The sequence below is a fragment of the Ctenocephalides felis genome, unplaced genomic scaffold (assembly GCF_003426905.1).
Source record: "Ctenocephalides felis isolate EL2017-DRISC unplaced genomic scaffold, ASM342690v1 CF-g0.4_SCAFFOLD_01170, whole genome shotgun sequence".
Lineage (NCBI taxonomy): Eukaryota > Metazoa > Arthropoda > Insecta > Siphonaptera > Pulicidae > Ctenocephalides > Ctenocephalides felis.
Window position 1 is genome coordinate 36,139,258 of NW_020537324.1, and position 20,054 is coordinate 36,159,311.

General features: G+C 30.0%; 2 protein-coding genes across 2 annotated transcripts in view; one reads left to right on the forward strand and one right to left on the reverse strand.

Moving 5' to 3' along the window:
* The first annotated feature begins 339 nt into the window (after positions 1–339).
* Positions 340–16,578, forward strand: LOC113367161 (calcitonin gene-related peptide type 1 receptor-like). Its single transcript, XM_026608791.1, has 10 exons — positions 340–379; positions 865–991; positions 2,490–2,580; positions 4,100–4,191; positions 6,525–6,753; positions 7,210–7,328; positions 11,192–11,265; positions 11,333–11,439; positions 15,390–15,497; positions 16,411–16,578. The coding sequence occupies exons 1-10, from the start codon at positions 340–342 to the stop codon at positions 16,576–16,578; spliced, it is 1,155 nt and encodes a 384-aa protein (XP_026464576.1).
* Positions 16,579–17,423: 845 nt separating this feature from the next.
* LOC113367162 (calcitonin gene-related peptide type 1 receptor-like) overlaps positions 17,424–20,054 on the reverse strand; it is a 20,372-nt gene continuing 17,741 nt past the window's right edge. Inside the window, exon 5 of the mRNA XM_026608792.1 lies at positions 17,424–17,657. Within this exon, the coding sequence (XP_026464577.1) occupies positions 17,424–17,657 (234 nt within the window). The remainder of the gene's footprint in view (positions 17,658–20,054) is intronic.

Sequence of the window (20,054 nt, forward strand, 5' to 3'; positions counted from 1 at the left end):
TTTTGACCGCCAAATGGCAGCTTTTAAATTTTTTTTATTGCATCTGCGAGTCCGCTAGACCTGTCTTCCTAAAAACATAATCAGTTCTTTCAATGCAAATAAAATGTTCATTCATTTCAATATTCTCAAAAATCTTAAAATATATCTTCTTATTTAAAAAGGCTTGTGTTTAATTGAGTCATATTAGTAAAAAAAATCAATTTAATGTAAGCAAATCATACAACTTTATTAAAAATATTTACAGTAAATAATCTGTGTTAATATTTTTTCAGAATATGTTAATGGAAGCCATCTGGTAAATTCACAGTTAATTCAAGATTTGAAACGCAAAGTACTAAAATGTTTGGAGATGGATCGAGCATGAATGCTTCTCAAACAAGTATTGGATTTTAAATAAGTATTCTTTTATACTATTTTCATTATTAAATTCGATTATCTTGCAATGTACGTTACTCATAAGTTCAATTAAATTATCAAATCACTAATTATATCTGGTGCTCCTACTTAATTGTTAGCTTTAATTGAAACAATTTTTTCTATTTGAAATAATTTGATTCAATTAAAATTAATTGACATAATGAAATATATTTTAAAATATATTTTAGGCATTACAATTATATTTAGTTATTGAATAGATTTTCCTTTTTATGCACTTTTTATAGTTTCGTCGTTTATATAATCATTATATAGTTCTTCTTCATATTATATCCTTATGATTTTTTTATGTGAGATTATTTATTTGAGAATTGTTCAGTTACAATTGAAAAGTTATATAAAAAAGTAAAAAAAATCTAAAATCAAAATGAAATACAAAAAAATTAGGTATATTGAATGAAAAGTTACTGAGTTTCATTTCATTTTCAGAAACGTTCTGCCCTACCACTTTCGACGGATATTTATGCTGGTTAAGAAGCGGACCAGGAACGCGAAGTTTTCAAAATTGTCCAGATACCGTTTTAGGTTTTGATCCACAGAGAAGGGCTCATAAAGAGTAAGTTTATTTTATTGTTATTGTATGTTCTATAGCTTCATTTATAAATGTAACTGCTACTAATTAGTGAATTACAGATATATATTCTTTACATTACTTAGCTCGAATTGCCTACTCCTATTGTACATAATATTCGAGTCATAGCCTAGTGATAAAATTAATGAGCTCTGGTTTTTTGCGTATGCGTATGGTCGGAGGTTCAAATCCCGCACATATTAATTTTTTTATTATTTTTAATTCAAATTTATAATTGCATGAGTAAATAATATTAAAGTTTTTTTGAATTTTTAATTAATTTTATATTTTTTGCTAAATATTCTATAGTAAAATACCCTGTAACGTCAGTATAAAATTGATTTAATACTTGAAACATAATAATTTCATATAAAAAACAGCAATAACAAAAAAGAAAAAAATAATTTATTTGCATATATTAACTACTTTAAGGTTTACAATTTGGCGGAATGGTACTTATCATAAAAACAAGAAAAACATAAAAATAAATTACAATGAGCACATTTCACAAATGCAGTAGTATTACAAAAACATTTTGCTCTAGCGACGGTTTCCGGGAAACATACTTGATTCACATTAAAAAAAATTCTCTTGTATTTGCCAGTTTGCTTGCAAACCAATCATATTGGATCATATACTGAAAAATATTTGCAAATAAATGATGATGAATTAGAGAATGTATCCTCAAGGCATCTTTCCTTCTATTTAATTCTCTTTCTAATTGCCTAATTTGGTAACAATTTTGAATTTTCTTCATGAATAAATTTACCTGCCTAAAGAAATAAACGTCACAAGACTGGCAGTATGGTGTGCAATGGGGTGGTATTATTTCTACTGTACTGGTTCGTTGCCCTACTTCGTTTGTAAAATTATTGTTGAAAAGTGCTGGATCAGTTTGACCACCCCAAGAATATGGCTTAAGAACATTATCAATAAAATATGAAAAAAGTTACTTCGTCATTTCACCGCTTTTCGACGCAGTAGAGCAAATATTTTTGAATTTCTGTTCATATTTTTAACATCCATTCAAAAATCCATGTAATAATGTCAAAACAATTACTGAATGTCCTAAGTGTGACAGCTTGTAATTAAAAAAATTTTTCCTATTCTTTTACACTTATCCATCATTATTTTAAATTCACTTGATCGTTTTGAAAACACAGTCTACACGTGGTTTTTTCAAAATACTATTGAATTACGGCGAAATTTGAATGATAGAATCTAGTATGAAATGTTTTAATACTATTACTTAGAACACGAAAATATCACTCTAACCATACCGTATTAATAAATAATTGGAATATCCTTCTAATGCACTATTTTACTGATTATTAAAGACTCCATCATAAAAAGTTTTATGATTTATCTCTGCACAAATATTATATCATCTAAAATATATCATATGTAAAATGGCATAATGATCTAAAAATTATTTATTTTTATCTACAAGATTTTCTTTATTACTAACTAAATATTATTGTAGTTGCTTAGAAAATGGAACATGGTTTACCCATCCGGATACGGGATTGGAATGGTCAAATTATTCAAATTGCGTCGATATGGAAGACTTAAAGGTAAGGTTAAGATAGTAAATCACTTAAACTTAATTTATTAAACTATTGATTGAGTTTCAAATAAAACTCATCGCAAGTAATTTAATTTAGATATAATAATCTTCTTCATTCTAATAGCAAACTTTTTTAATTCAATCCAAAATTTTATTAACCAAATTTATTTATGATTTAGTGGTCCTCGTATATACTTAGGGGGAAGTCCCCAAGTGCCGGACACCTGAGGTTATTTATAAAAAAATTAAAAAATATTTTACAATAAATATTTAGTTAGATAACAAAGTTAGAAACCAACCTAAAAATACAAAAAAGCAATCTTTGCTTAAAAATAATTAATACTTTCAATAAAGCTTTGGTAACCAAAAATATAATTTTACTAAGTGGTACCTAGTACCGGACATTTCAAAATAACCAATATTGAACACATATGTAGCCATCTCCACACTCTGGAATATCTACACATGTGTGTTTGACAAATATTCTTAAATATTGCAAAAAAATCACTAATTATCCACCCTTTTGGCTGGGCCACACCGATGCATTCATCATGGGATTTTCATTCTTTGACTAGGAAATACGAAAAATGTGGGTATGTAGTGACCGTTAGCACTCATACAGAACAAAATTAAATAATTAAAATTGCGTCAATTCTCGCAAGCAATATCAATATGTTTACTGACGACTTAGTGTCCAATGCTAAGGGACGGGACAGGCATTCTCGTTCATTTGGTGGTACCTACTAAAATTGTTTAAAATATCTAATAATATTCTACCATTTTACGGGTAACAATCAAGTACTAATTTAATCTTTGCATTTTCAAATATAATTGCATTTCTAATATAAAATACATTAGAATAACTTCCATTGATATTTAGATGACGCCGTGATTTTGCGCCTAAAACAAAAAAGGGTTGCACCCGCCGTGGTCATGTGGGTCACACGAGAGTATTGGCGCGTGATCCTGTACCTGCGTGCCCCCCGCGCCCCTTTCACTTGTATGTTAAAAAAAAAAATATATATATATATATACTCGCTTAAATAATACGTGTTAAATAAAGTTTAGGTTAGGTGCCGTCCGACGTTACGGGACTTCCCCCCACTATTATGCAGTCTACTATTTTATTATGATATATTAACATGTGATATTATTGTATCAAATATATTCTATTGTCATGCTTACTTGTAAATGCTAGTATATTAGTGCCTAAAAATATCAATCAACGTTTTTATCAATGATTTTTTTTATTCGTCAAATATACTAAAATATTTAAACTTACTTTCACGTTTCATTCTATAGTTCATCATAGTTATTTCAATAAATTAATACAGTTTACAATTTATAATTTGTAGTTCAATAATTATTATAGTATTTTTATTTTTGATTATTTGCACTAGTTGATTATATTCTAAATTTCATTATTTGATGTTTTCTATTTATTTTAATATAAAAATATGATATATTACATTTTTATATTATTAAAATTAGTGATTATTGAAATAAACTATAATATTTCATTACAGTTCCGCAATATAGTCAATAATATCTACTTCACTGGATATTGCATATCGCTGGTTACATTAGCGATATCACTTAGCATATTTTTATCACATAGGTGAGTATATTCTAGTAATCTAGTACTTATATGTTATATTATACATATATTATTTCACTCAATAAGTCAATTTAAGGCAAAATTCTTCTTTTATTCAATATAGTTTAAAGCAAATTTCGAATTTTTCGAAACCATTTATGTAGTACGATTTGTACTTTGTCACAACAATCGGCCATCATCTTTTCATTCGGCAAAAATTTCTTCACAGTCAGTATCTTTTTGAGATCTGAGAACAGGTAATGGTCGCTGGAAAACACATCTAGAAAATATAGTAGGTGGGAAAGCAATTCGAAGCCCAATTCATGATTTTTTTGCCACTGTTTTCGCGGATTTGTGACTTGGTGCATTGTCCTGAAAAAGCAGGAGTTTTCTTTTTCAAATGCGGCTGTTTTTCCGATTTTGATCTTGAAAGGCTTCAATATCATTATACAGTAGTCACTGTTGGTGGTCTAAACTTTCTCAAGATAGTTGATGAAGTTGCATTTTTTCTTCTTATCGTCTAGTCCACTCGGCTGACTGTCTATTCGACTCCGGAGTGCAGCTATCATTTTGCAACACGTTCTATTGATATCTTTAGGGTGTCAGCTATCTTAGACAATTATACTTTTCGGTTTACCAAAACGATCCTGAGATTTTTTTATATTTTCTGGTGTAACCACCACAATTGGTCTTCTAGAGCATTCATCATCGTCAGTGTCTGTATGACATCAATTTAAATAGCAAACCACTTCTTCACCGTTTGCCTCGATTTGGCAGAGTTCATATAACACATATCAAGCAATACATTCGCTGTGATGGTATTTTTACCCATCAAAAAGCAATGATAAATCAACACATGAAAAAAATGAGACGTGGTTTGCCGTCTGAATTCATAGTTTTGAAAAACTTAAATATAGCGTCACTTGAACCTATGTAACTTGTAAGGGGCGTCTATTAATCACGTGATGCTTTTAGGTGGCACGCGGAGGTTTGACAAAAAATCAGCTAACATTAAAAATTAATTTGATGATTTACTCACTGCAACGCATGCCACATATGAATGTTTCTGGGACATATTAATAAGTGCCAGCTTAATATGAAACTGATATCGTTTAAATTGAATTAGCACATTATGATATTCATGATTTTGATCTATTATTACTGCGCATTTTGGTAATTCAATAATTTTTGAATTAAAGATCAAAATACTTAATTCATTTTTTAATTTTGTTTGAGCTATATAAAAAATATTGGGCTACTGAAATGATTAAAATGACTGTGAAAGGAGTAAAATTAGAATTAAAAAGTAAAATTAATTTTTTTCATAAACTCAAATCTGTACAATTATGTCAAAAACATTATTGACTAGACGCGGGATAAAAATTACTAAATTAATCGACTACTAAATGTTAAATATATATATATATATATATATATATATATATATACTAACAAACCCGACGAACTCCGTTTCGCCACCAGATGGTTTCATGAGAAAGATGAAGATGAAAGAAATTTTTTGTTTGTTTTATATTTGAAAAGGAAAAATTTGATTTTATTATACAACAGTAATGATTTTATTTTGATTACAAAAATGAAGTGTTTTTTAGTTGAACTTCTCTAAGTAAATGAAAGTGAATCCGCAAATTATCCGTTTCATTGAAGTGCTCTTTGGTAAACCACATTTTTTTGTTTTTTGGTCTGACGTTAACACCAACAAATCGGATGGTTTTCCAACAGGCGACGTATAACTGCCCCAGTGAAAAACAATGATCTTCTAAATAATCTATTTGAAATTTATCCCGCAAACACTAAGCGATTGGCCTTGCGACTTGTTATTGCGAATGCAAAGCGAACTGGAAATTGCAATCGTTTGAAGTCAAACGGAAGTCGGAATCATAGGTATGTCACAAAATCGCCAGCAATTTTTGATTGAAGTGTGAAATTCAGTGCGTGTACATCATATTTCTTGGCGGCAAGAATTTCTCGTTGACTTAAGCAAGCATAATTCTGATAATTATCACTAATGTCATTACTCGAATTTTTAATTACGGTGCGTGAAGTTCCAGCAATTTGCATTAGGGCACGATGCCATGCACCACTAATCTTAGCTATAAACCTTGCGGAGCTCGAGACCTTTCCAAAGAATGCAAAATTGTCGAAATCGGTTCGTGCGTTCTGGAGTTAAATCGTCAGGAAGGAAAACTAGACTTATTTTTATATATATATAGAAGATATATATATATATATATATATATATATATATACATATACATATATATATAATATAAATCCCTAATCACAATACGAATACAAAAGTGTCATGTCCTGATAAAAATTTATGTATTTTAAAGGTTACTTCATTGTACTCGCATATGGATTCACGTACATCTATTTCTTTCGATATTATTATCAAATTTACTATGGATATTGTGGTACTTGTTGGTGGTTCCTGATCCATTAGTCATCCGAGGGAATCCGGCATGGTGCATCTGGTTACACTTAGGAATTAATTTAACGACGGTATCTGCCCATTTATGGATGTTTTGTGAAGGAGCTCATCTTTACTTAGTTTTAGTTGTGGTAAGATAAATTTTTAAAACCATAAAAATCAACCAAAATTATGAACTAGATTTTTCTTAATAACATGTTATCACTTTGTACGATTTTTACGATGCATTCCAATCTTATCAAGTGTCTGAAAAGAGATTTGTAATGTTGTAATTCTAAGTTGCGTGATTAAGTAAGCATGATTATTAACAAAAATTTCTAAATGAAATTTAGAAACTTAACTTTTAGTCTTTAAATCGTATTCGTATCAAACATAAAAACTAAAACCTTTTGTCCATTAAAATCCATTCTTTCTAAAGTTTATCAATGTAATGAACTGAGTTATGTAATGAATATTGTAAAGCTAACCCAAATATCAATATCAAATTCATTTTATTTCAATAACGTATCCTAACAAAATATAATAAAGTTTATGAGCAAATTATTTCATATTTTATGGATGCATCTTAAAATATTTTTTGTCCGCAGGTATTCCTTAAAGAAAAAGTAACAATTAGATGTTTTCTATTCATTGGTTGGGTTTTACCAGTTATTCTCATCATATTATATGGAAGTGTCAGATATTTTCAAAGACCCGATAATGAAAAGTAAGTAAATTAAATCCTGAAATATCCAAGCACAATCGTTTCTCCCGACTGAAAGTTTTATTCAAAAATTGTTTAACTATCAATTGCAAAAAATGACATAACATATAAAAATAGTTATTGAATTTTCAAAATCGGTCCAGAATTCTTTACAATAACGGGAACGAAAATTTTTGCACTTTTTTGCTAATTCTAAAGAAGCGGCTCGGCCGATTGTCTCGGAAAACTAAACAACGCAAGTTATGACAATATTGACTCACGACAATAAAGTGCTGCTCATTTTTTCAAACCTTGATCAATTTTTTGTAAAATTAATAGACTTGTAGTAGGGCCATAATATTAACTTCGCGTAGGGCAAGTTATGGTAATTGCAAAAAAAATCGAAAATGAAATTTTTTATATATCTTTACGTTTCAGAGGTTTTTGAACCTTTTGGCATACCTTAGAAAAAATGGATGTATGTGTGTGCGGATACAAATTTTCGTCGACGATTTCAGAAACGCGGTTCAACTGATTTCAATTATTCAAAAAACATTTGATTAGTTTTTGGCATAGACAGGTCTAGCCGTTTCGAACATACGGTGCAAAAAGTGCCGAAAACGGTAACTCTGTTTTTAGGAGAACGGGTCCGATTTTAATTTTTGGAAAAGCGGGTCTAGCGGTTTCGGAGATCTAGTAAAATAAATGCCATTGAGAGGTAAAAAATGATCATTAGTCATATGCACATCAAATTGTCACATATTTTATGGAAATTTTAATAATGTGTACCAATTTTGTTTACATTTCAATGGGTTTCGTAACATCCTTTATCCGTTAGACGGCGACGCAGCGCTTTCGCGCTTCGAAAAAACCTTTGAAAAAAGGTTCAAAATTTTAAAAATATTTCAAACTAAAAAAACATTTTTTGCCAAAAAGTATTTTATTTTAATTTAAAATGTCTCTGTTGGTTAATCGTGAACAATGACTGGTTGTGTTTTGAAAAATAAAACGTCTTCTTCTTTGAAATATTATTTTCTTTGCCTATTTTTTTTTTTCTTTTTGTTTGTTTTTTTTTGGAACAACAATCAGAATCTTATAGTTCTATAGCATGTTGTGCTAATTTTGACTTAACTTCAGTCTGTTTCGCAGATGCCAACCCAATCAAGGGGCGTTCATTAATCACGTGAGCGAGTTTTAAGGATTTTTGGACCCCCCCTCCCTCTATGGTAATATTCAAAATTAACTCACCTCCACCCCCCAAAACATCACGTGTATTTTTAGTTATGTGAAAAAACTGTAAAAATTTTGAATAAAGTATTTTTTTTTTTTTTGAAAATGTTTTATTTCTAAAAACAAAAACAATTAAGAAATAAAAACACGTGATACCTTACTATACCCCTCCTTCCCCATGTGATATTTTGTGATTTTTTCTCAAACCCCCCCCTCTCCCTAAAAACCTCACGTGATTAATGGACCCCTTATCGGAAAAATATTTATATTGGTGCTGCAATGTTGAGTGAGGACCATATTCACTTGGAGACATATTGCTATCTATATTTCCTAGTGAAAATCGTTGTCACTGCAGACTAACAACATGCTGCTCGAAGTGGGTATCGAAACCGGGACCTTTGAATCAAGTCCCGCCGCTCTTAACCGCTTACCTACGGGCGAGCCCTTCTTTGAAATGATTAACTAAAGAATAATATCACTCTAATAAAAAAGAAAACTTGATCATATAATTTTCCCAATGAATTTTCTAATGTGTTTAACATGTAAATGTCGCCAGTCATTTTTATGAATTGATCTCAAATGTTGCCTATAATAATTAGGTTCGTACAGAATTGTTGTTTACGTGAACTATCTTTCACATTTCTACTCACGAATTTTGAATTATGGACAATACATTCCTATTTCCAAATTACCCGTGCGATTTCAGCACTGATAATAACAACACTCTTGAGAGGCATATTTATGAAAGGCTATGGTTATCAAGGAAAAAATAGAAATATAATGACTTTACCTTTTTGTCCGAAGAATGCATCTATATACTTGCTGAAATTGGCACTACGCCTCTGAAGAATCGGTAACTTGGAGAAAACTCTCAATGTTAATTGAGAATTCCGCTGAGAGAAGCATTGATATGATATGGCCTTGATTAGAAATAATCGGACCCCAGGAATAACTGGTAAATTTTTAACAAAGGACTGTATTTTAAAAATAAAACATTCACTTCTTTGAAATAATAAAACTATATGTTTTGAAATAATAAAACATAATATCAATTTAATAAGAGAAAACAATTTGAAGAAACTATCATTATTAGAATCACTTAGTTAATAGGCAAATAAACTACTAAAAATTCCGGACGACAGTATGGATACCGAACCGAATTGAAATACCGAAGTTGATCACCGAAACCGAACCGCGACGGAAACTTGGATGGAAAGAAAAGAAAAGACTGAAAGAAGATTGACTTCGACCTAAAACGAAATGACGACTGAATGAGACTGAAATAGACTGACCTCATATCAATGCATGGGTCAAAAGTTTTTTGGAAGGAAAGAGACAGGTAGCCTGGATTAGAAAGAAATTGTTCTGTTGACATATTGCAAACCCAAGATGGCGACTATATTAATTACGATACATATAAGAACACTTATTGCAGCGGTTTCCAACCTTTTTTGCACTGCGCTCCCCTACTCTAATCAAAAGAATTGTTGCGCCCCCCTTAATTTTTTCAACAATTTAATTTTATAAATACTCAACTTATATTATCAGACTACAATCGAATATGCAATATTATGTCTTATTAATCGTAAATATCGTTCCAAAAATGTTGGGTTATTTTTGATAATAGTATTCTGGCAACAAAGGTACGCGCTACCCTTGCCCTACAACAGCCTGGCGTCCCCCTGAGCTCCTCACAGTTTTTGAACCGCTGACTTGTTGAATTTTATGGAGATTTATTGACATATGATTTTGAAAATATTTTAAAACAAAAAATATTTCAGGAAGTTTTCCAACTATTTATTTAATGACTATTCGCATATAGCTTTGCGAATATAAATTCCTATATGCTCGTCAAATAGTTGAGTAAATTAAACAACTAGTAACTATAATAACTTAAGGCAAATTGCTGGAACTTCCCGTACCAAAAAAAAAGTTTTTAAAAAAGATTAACATTTTTGAAAAAAAAATTACTTTGAAAAAATTAGATTTTTGAGAAACCATAAATTTAAAAAAAAAAATTTTTTTTTGAGAAAAGACTTTTTGAAAAAAAAATGTTTTCTTTATTTTGAAATATTTTGGAAGTTCTGAACTTTTTTTCAAAGCAATCGTACTGCTTTAAAATTCGATTTTACAAAAAGTAACAATTAATAAAACGAAACAATTTTATTACGACGATTATCACATAAGAAAATTCAATCAGTTGTTCATCTTGTCCATACAAGTGAGATATTTTTTGAATTATTAAAATCGGACACTCCGTTCTCTTAAAAACTGAGTTATTGTTTGTGGCTTTTTTGCTCCGTATCTTCGAAACGGCTAGACTTACCTATACCAAAAACTACTCAGCATGTCTCCTTATCAACAGCAATCGAATGTTTTTTGAATAATTGAAATCGGTTGAACCGTGTTCCCAAAATCGTCGACGAAAATTTGTATCCGCACACACACACATACACACATACATATATCTATTTTTTCTAAGGTATGCCAAAATATTCAGAAACCTTCGAAACATAAAGATATATAAAAATTTTCATTTTAGATTTTTTTGCGATTACTATAACTGACCCGTTAATAATGATAATAATCTAAGAATAATATACATTTAATATGCCCAAATATTCATTATGAGATATTTAATATATATTTTCTTATAGCTGCTGGATTGATGATAGCGTAACAATGTGGTTTCTTACATTACCTGTCTGCCTTGCACTTTTAGTCTCTGCAAGTAATAATAAATGAACAAATTGTAATTTACAAGATTTTATATCATGATTCATATATTTTTATTACAGTCTTTCTGGTGTGCGTAGTGCGAGTTCTGTTAAAAAAGCTGAATCCATCCTCAAACCAAACTCCGCCTCTAGTTTTGAGAAAAGCAACCAGAGCTACAATAATTTTGGTAATTATTTATGTTTTTATACAAAAATATCGAAAATATTATATTTATAGTACGCAAAATAAATTTCTTTTTTGTTAATATTATATTAAAATTTTATAACAAACACTCACCAAATATCGATTAAAACTATTACCCAATATAACTCGAATCGAACGTTCCAAAATATGTTATATTGTATATTCAAAACTTTTGAAATCTCCATCTCTTCTTCTAAATGTAATTTATTTCCCTGAAAATAATCTCTTTAGGATGCAATGCAACTATGTCAATGATTTTCCAATTTTCAAAACATTTTCATACTCGTGTTTCGGAATGGCAATTAGTTTCTTCTTCGATTCGACCTTTATGTCTTGAATCAAGTCAAAACGATGTTCACACAATGGTCTTTCTAATTTAGAAAATAGCCAAAAGTCACACGAATCAGGAGAATACGGTGGTTCCGGTACGATACTGGTTGAATTTTAGGCGAAATCGTAACAAAGAACGAGTCCAGTACCCGATGGCGCATTATCGTAGTGCAATAATGTTTTAAAAATAGTGTTGACTGACCCATAAAATTCCAACAATATCAGCAAGCTCTCTCGACGCTGATCGACGATTTTGCAGCACAAATTCTTTGATTTTGATGTTAATCAGTAGATGCTCTGGTCGTCTTTGTGACGATGTGATTCATCTTCAACGCGCTCTCGACCTTCTTTAAACAACTTTATGCCAATCAAAAACACTTGTTCTTGATATTGACTTCTCTTTTCATTTTAAGCGTTTTGACTGCTGCTGATATTTCATTTTACGCACAAAAAATTAATATTATTTCTTTGTTGAATAATTTCAGACATAATAAAACTCGAAGAACATAACTACTACACTATTGAACCAATTGACATAAAATTTGATACAGATGTCAATAAAGTTAATATCAGCTTAAAAATAAACATTTTCCTGAATCGATAAACCTGGAATATTTAAATTGGAAAATCCTACATATATTTATACACATTATTATAATTAACAAAAAAAAGAAAAAAATTACTCAACATTAATTCAAAAATTTCATCTTAGTCTCAATTTTCTATGAGATTTAAGATAGTGTTGTAAACACTAAAATGTTTCCATGGAGTTTTTTTATTGATCTAAAAATATTGGGTATTCATTTTGAAATTGGGCATTATTCATTAAAAATCATACTCTATTAGGAATTCTATCTTCATCCATGGCAAGTCTTGATATAGCTTTGATCATAAACGCGATTTTTTTCTGAGATTTTTTTATACTATTTAATTTTTGCTGTTACTGATTACTTAATTTAATTTGATGTACCAAAGAAATAGAGTTAAAGAGATAGCATTATTAATAATAATGTAACTATTCTTATTCCATAATAATAGTTGTGATTTTAACTTCCTCACCATTTTATATAATATTTATTATATTATTTTATTTAATACTATGCAATTTTATTACGTCTAAGGATTTAATTTATTACGATAAGTACTTATATCAAAAATCGCACCGGCGGAGCAATGTAAAATATAGTCTAGCCATGTTTTCTATACACTATGCAGTCAGGGCCGTGTCTGGCCTTTTGAGGCGGCCGTGGGGCGGCCAAATGAAAAAACAACAAATTTAAAAGCGGCCATAACAAAAAGTGGTCATAATAAATAGCTGTCGCATTAAAAGTCCACTGAATTAAAATGCGGCCAAATTAAGACTGCTGGATTAAGAGACGGCCAAACTCAAAGTCCGCTGACTTCAGTCGCTGCCGTAAAGTCCGCTTTATAAATTTAAAAGACCAAAGTACCGTAGTAAAAATCAGCCAAAGGCGGTCGTATTGAATGCGGCTCTGTTTCCAAATAATTTATAAGTGTATAAACTTGGTATAAGTGGCAACTTTGCTGTAAAGCAAGTTGCATGAACTATACAGCATGTGTAAATAATCGACTTAACTATAAAAAATATATTGATTCATGGGTACATTGCAATGTGAAAACTATCGCAGATTATTCCATTTTGTACAAATTTTCTAAACATGTTAGTTATTTTTAACTTCCCGTAGGATAAGTATTGTAATGGGCCGAAAATCGGAATTGAAAATTTTTACATTTCTCGACGTTTTGAAGGTTTCTGAACATTTTGGCATACCTCAGAAAAAATGGATGTGGTGTGTGTGTGTGTGTGTGTGTATGTATTCGGGCGTACGGATCAACCGGTTTGAATGGTTTAAAAAACATTCGATTCCTATTGATAAGGAAAAGAGCTGATTAGTTTTTGGTAGAGGCAGGTCCAGCAGGTACGGAGATAACGAGCAAAGAGTGCAGAAAATAGAAATCGAATTTTTGAGAGAACGGAGTATCCGATTTGAATGATCTAAAGAACATTCAATTAGTAATGATTGGGAGTAGTGTTTATTAGTTTTTGGCAAAGGCAGGCCCAGCCATTTTGAAGATACGGAGCTAAATATGTAAAAAATGGCAGTTTTTGAGAGAACTAAGCGTCAGATTCAATTGATTCAAAGAACTTTCTGCTTGTCTTAACCGTTTGTTCCAATTTTTTTTTCCTATTTTTTTTTTTTAGTTTTTTGTATATCGAAAATAATTCAGATTTTATTTTTAATTCTGACAATAGTTCTAATATACTTTACAAATAATTTCAACTTTGCAATTCAGTTTATATAATTCTTATAAATATTAGACAATGTTACAATATTTATAATAATCTATTTGAAAACATTCAGTATTCCTCGAACATTTCGTTACGGTACGGGAAGTTCCAGCAATTTGCCTTAAGGCACGATGCCATAATTGCCTCAAGACAGAATTCCACTTACAGCTAGTTTATAAATAGTTTAAAAATTACATACTATTGAACAGGAGCAAACTGTAGTAAATTAAAAACATGATTCAAATTTCCAAAGCAATTTGTTAATCAATAACTGAGAAACGACTGGTCGATTATTGACAAAATTTAAGCACGATTCTCAAATAGAACGTTTGCAATGGTTTTTAAATTTTCAAAATCGATTCACGAATGTAGGCTATAACGCGGACGAAAAATTTAGACTTTTTGAAAATTCTAAAGAAACGGCTCGGCCGATCGTGAGGCAAAACTAACCAGCACGAGTACTTATGGAATTTGCGAATTTCAATGATTTTTCAAATAGAATTGTGCATTTTTAAGAAAACGTCGACTAAAATGAAATTTTGACTCACGTAAAAAAGTATTTGATAGTATTTAAAAATTAAAATGACTAAATATTTCGAAAACTCGAAATATTAGTTATTTTTGAGACCATGATCACTATCGCCAAGAAAGTTTTATAAATATCATTGTGAAGCAATATTTCAAAATTAAACACGAAGAAACGACCCGATCGATCTCTCAGAACTAATCAGCACGATTCCTAAATGATATCTTTCAAACAGTTTCTGAATTTTTAAAATCGATGCAGAATTTTTGGCTAAAACGTGTACGAAAATTTTTATATTGTTCTGTTGATTAGAAACAGCTTGGCCGATCGTCGCACAAAACTGAAAGACGCTAGTCATTATTAGTTACATCAAATGACTTTTAAACTTTTGAATATCCAATTCAATTTCAATTCGTTTTTGAGAAAACGTTGGCGAAAAGTAAAAAAATCGGCTCATATACACGTTTTTTTAAAATTTGGTCTCAAACGATTCAGAATGACTTGAAATGTCGAGAAAACATGCAAATTACTAGTCGCATTTTTTGTGAGAACATATTGGATATTTTCCTATTATTCTATGTTTAAGGGCGGCCATTTATATGCTCGCACACAGGCGGCCACATACCCAGGCACGGCCCTGTATGCAGTTATTATTTTTATCGATGTAAAAGTAATTTCAATTTCTTAATTAAATTGTATCGTAAATCGCATTCAGAAAGAAATTATTAAATTGCAAATCCTGATTATGCGTTTTTGATGTTTTCAGATTCCACTATTTGGATTGCAGCATTTACTCATTCCATTCAGACCAAATACTGGAACGTTTGCAGAAGTGATTTATCAAATAGTTTCGTCTGTATTATTAAGCTCACAGGTTTGTTATAATACATATATATGCATTTCTTCAATTCAATTTCACTTAAAAACATGTGTTTCATTGTATATGGTGAATTGCAATGTGTTGGCGATATATGTTTTTTACCCAAGTTATTATAATTAACTTCCCGTATGGTAAGTTATAGCAATCGCAAAAAAATCGAAAATAATTTTTTTTATATATCTTTACGTTTCAGAGGTTTCTGAACATTTTGGCATATCTTAGAAAAAATAGATGTATGATGTGTGTGGGTATGTGTGTATGTGTGTATGTGCGCGGATACAAATTTTCGTCGATGATTTCGGGAACACGGTTCAACCGATTTCAATTATTCAAAAAACATTTGGTAACAGTTGATTACTGTTGATAACCGCTAGACTTGCCTTCCCTAAAATGTTATCAGTTCTTCGTTTTGTCAATACAAGTAAATTGTTTTTTGAATAATGATACTAAATTACCATTTGTATCACTTTTTGCCCTAAGCCTTCAAAACAGCTGACCTGCAATTATCAAAAAGTAATCAGCACGTCTACCGGTTAATACAAATCGAATGTTTTTTGAATTATTCAAATCGGCTGAATGCACACACACACACACACACAGATATAACTATCGTGTTTAAGCTATGCCAAAATTTTCAGAAACCTTTGAAACGTAATGAAGATATAAAAATTTTCATTCTCGTTTTTTTTTGCGATTGCTATAACTTACCCAACGAGAAGTTAATAAACTTATTGAAAAACCTAGAACAAACTTGGCCTAATTTATTTTATGCTACTTGATATGCAGAAAAAATTACAAAACAATATTTTGCTTATTCATATTATTATACTACTGCTCTATTCAATTTTTATTATATTGTTTTCTTCATATCAAAATATAAGTTAATAATTTATTTTTTATGTTTTAGGGAATATGCGTTTCATGCTTGTTCTGCTTTCTCAACCAGGAAGTTCATCAGGCGTTGAAAGGAACTTTCAGAAAATTTTATCATCAAAATATTTTTAACAGAGAATCAATAACAATTCTAGAAACAATGCAAGTTATGCCAAATGTACAAAGTGATGTAAATAATTAATTGGCTTGATTTTATTAAATTGCTATTAATAACCACAATAATATGAAGAAGTTCACATTTATGGAATTAAAATGTATTAATTTTTAATAGACCTAACAGACTGAAATTTTAATATATAACTTTTAGTTAAATTTATTCTTGAACTAAAAAGTTTTAAATAATTGATATTTGATTATTATTTTATTTGCCATTTAAAATAGTTCAAATCTTTAGATCCGAAGAATATGAGATGAAATATATATAAAGTATATATTGTGATATAACTTTGGTCGATTAATTTATGATTATTTATAGGATTTCAATCATTAATGATGATAAATAAAAACTGGACTGAAATTAATAACAAACTTATAATCAAATGCGAGTTTTTTAATCTTGGTTGTTATAAATAATGCAATCCAGACCTGACTGAATATGATTATGGTTATGACAAAAAGTGAGATAGAATAAAAGGGAAAAATGTGAATTACCTAACTTTCAGAATGTCAGTCAATGTTTCAACTCAATATTTACATTTTTTTTACTTCATATTGGTATGTAATAAATTATAAATGTTTATTTAAAAAAACTTCAAGTGAAAATTTATTCAGTGCGTTATCATCAATCATCACAAATACCGAGCATATTTATATAATATATAAATTACATTAATACAATCTTTCATTCATTTATCATTAAAAATATCCATAACAAAGTTATAAAAATAGTAATTCAATATGGTGCAAAAAACACTCAATTTATAACACATGCATTAGTTGGGACTTTAAAAAACGTTCGATATTTAAAAAAAACTAATAATACATATATTTTCTGATGTTAAACAATTAAAAAAAAAGGTATTGTTTTTACTTGACTCCCATATTAAATCTCTTCAACCGTAGCTGGGCTTTTTCAGCATTTGTCATTGTAGGCTTTATTTTAACATCAGTTGATGATGTTGTTACATTAGTATTCTGAATTGAACCGAATCGTTCTTTCCTTTTCTCAAGCTTTTCTTTAGCCTCGGCCTCCGAAAGTTTCTTCGAAACAGAGCTTCCAAACCTCTCCGCTCGCTTTTTTAAAACTTCAAGGGTTGCATCCTATAAAAGATAGAAAAAATAATATTATAAATTTAGCACTTCTCCCCATTAATACGATTCGAATGTTTTTTGAATCATTTAAATCGGTTGATGCGTTCGCCCGAAATCGTGAACGAAAAATTGCATGGAAACATACACATATACACACACACGCCACACATACTATTTCTTCTAAGATATGCCAGAATGTTTAAAAGCCTTTGAAACTTACCCTATCGTAAGTTAATTATTGGGAGCATTGAGTCAAAATTTTGTAAAAAATTTAGCATACTTTAAAAAAATAGTGAATGAATTATATGACCGTAAGTTTCTGCGTTTTTTTTTTTGGCGAATTATTCAACTAAATTTGACAATACTACACAGAGTCCTTGTTGATTTATTGCAAATGAAACTTAATGAAAATCGAAAGAGAGCATTCTCAAGTTTTCCAAAATATATACTTGATGACTGTTTAAAATATTCCTTATGCATACAGATATTGACACAAATATCTTAAATATTAATTTGTTACTATTGCAAATAATGTCAAAGTTGCTTAAGGGGCTAGGGTACTTGGAATTTTTGAAAATCGCTTTTTATTTTTATCGATCCGATGATTACTTTTTGAGTTATTGGACTCTTACCAGCGCGTTGACGCAAGTGGAGAGCTCGATACTTATACTCAAGATTATTCTCCCTCACCTTCTGATGTTTTAAAAGCTTATAAACCGATTTACAACGATCTCAGCAATAATAATTTACTTTCAAGATGTGTAGTTCAAGATTGAATAATATTTTCCATAATCAGGAAAATTAAAAGCTTTAACCAACTAGTGTAAACAATATGCCTAAAAACCGTGAATACTAGTTCTACTATCGTACAAATGGCTGAATGCATATACATAATCATTATTATTGATTATGGATACCCTAGGACCTAATTGTGGGTATAATTCCCATTGGCATGCTAAAAAATTGGATGCTGCACGTGTGAAAGTGGCAGATCAGCGCGCCAACGAGAATACCTCGGGAGGCCAGAATGCTTCTAGGCAACAGCAAATGGAAATTTTGGAAAATTACATAATGACTGATGAACTATTATAAGGCCCAGAAATAGATGACTCGGTTTAAGTAATTCAATAATTCGAATTTCTGTACGTAAATCCAATGTGAAACTTTAAACGCGTTTTTCTCAAAACTATGTTTTTTGAACCGGTGACCACTGTAACTCAAAAACCGCTTAGTAAATTTTAATGAAATTTATACAGCTTTTAGAATACATAATAAACTCGGGCCTGATCGAAGGATTTTTATTTTTTCAAAAATTTAAATTTTTTAAGACCAATTAACTGTTGATTTTTTATCCAAAAATCTAGAAATTTTATTTCTGATGCTGCCATTTTGTTAATTTTTGAAAAAGAAAAAGAAAACCTTCGATCAGGCCCAGGATTATCTATTTATAAAACTTTTTTTTTTTATTTGATTGATTTTAGATGAATCTCTAAGGAGTTATGATGGTCACCGCCAGGACCGTTTTTTGAAACAGGGTCAACAAAAACAGCTATAACTTTGGGAATATTAATTTTTTTTCTGAATTTTTGATACTTCAAGTCAAAACATTGTATAATGATGCCGTATTAATATTTTATAAAAAACATCGTTTAATAACAAAAAACAATACTGAAAATTCTCATTTTTTCGTACCTCCAAGTACCCCTAACCCCTTAAGACACAAAGAGTGTGAAAATTATGCCGAAAATGATATTACCTTGATATCAATTGATTATTTAAAAAAAATATATGTTTGGAAGATGCTGCTCTGTGAATAACAATTGTTATTGGAAACGAAAAGAATTTGCCTCCCATACGCACACAAGTATTTGAGATAGTGGTAAAATAATTTGAAACATCAAAATATAAAAATTGCAAATCGGATTTTTAAGGGTAAATACATACTTCTGTTTACAAAGTTAAATATAATGCACATATGCCTAAAAAGTTCTTTAATAATATTATCATTCTTATTTTTTTTTTAAATTAATTTCAAATCATAAATATAAACACAAGAGATTATTCTATATATTTGTTAAAAGGTCATATTTAACTTAAATCAATTCTTACCTCACTCTTTGCTATTGACTTAGAATTGTTCAGCCCAAATCTTTGTGCCCGTAATTCTTTCTCATATCAGATGGTAATTGTGTCCCAAATTTCTTTGCACGCATCTCTAGACGCTTGTAACAAAAAAAAAAAAGTTTAAAAAATATTCTTATTTAAGTAATAATATTACTTATTTTGTATTGTAGACCCGAACATACACCCCCAATTTTTTCTTTTACAAGAGCTGTATAGTCAAAGGAGTTGTAATGTAATATCACGCACTAGCATTTTTGAAATGTGCAAAATTTTATGAGATTT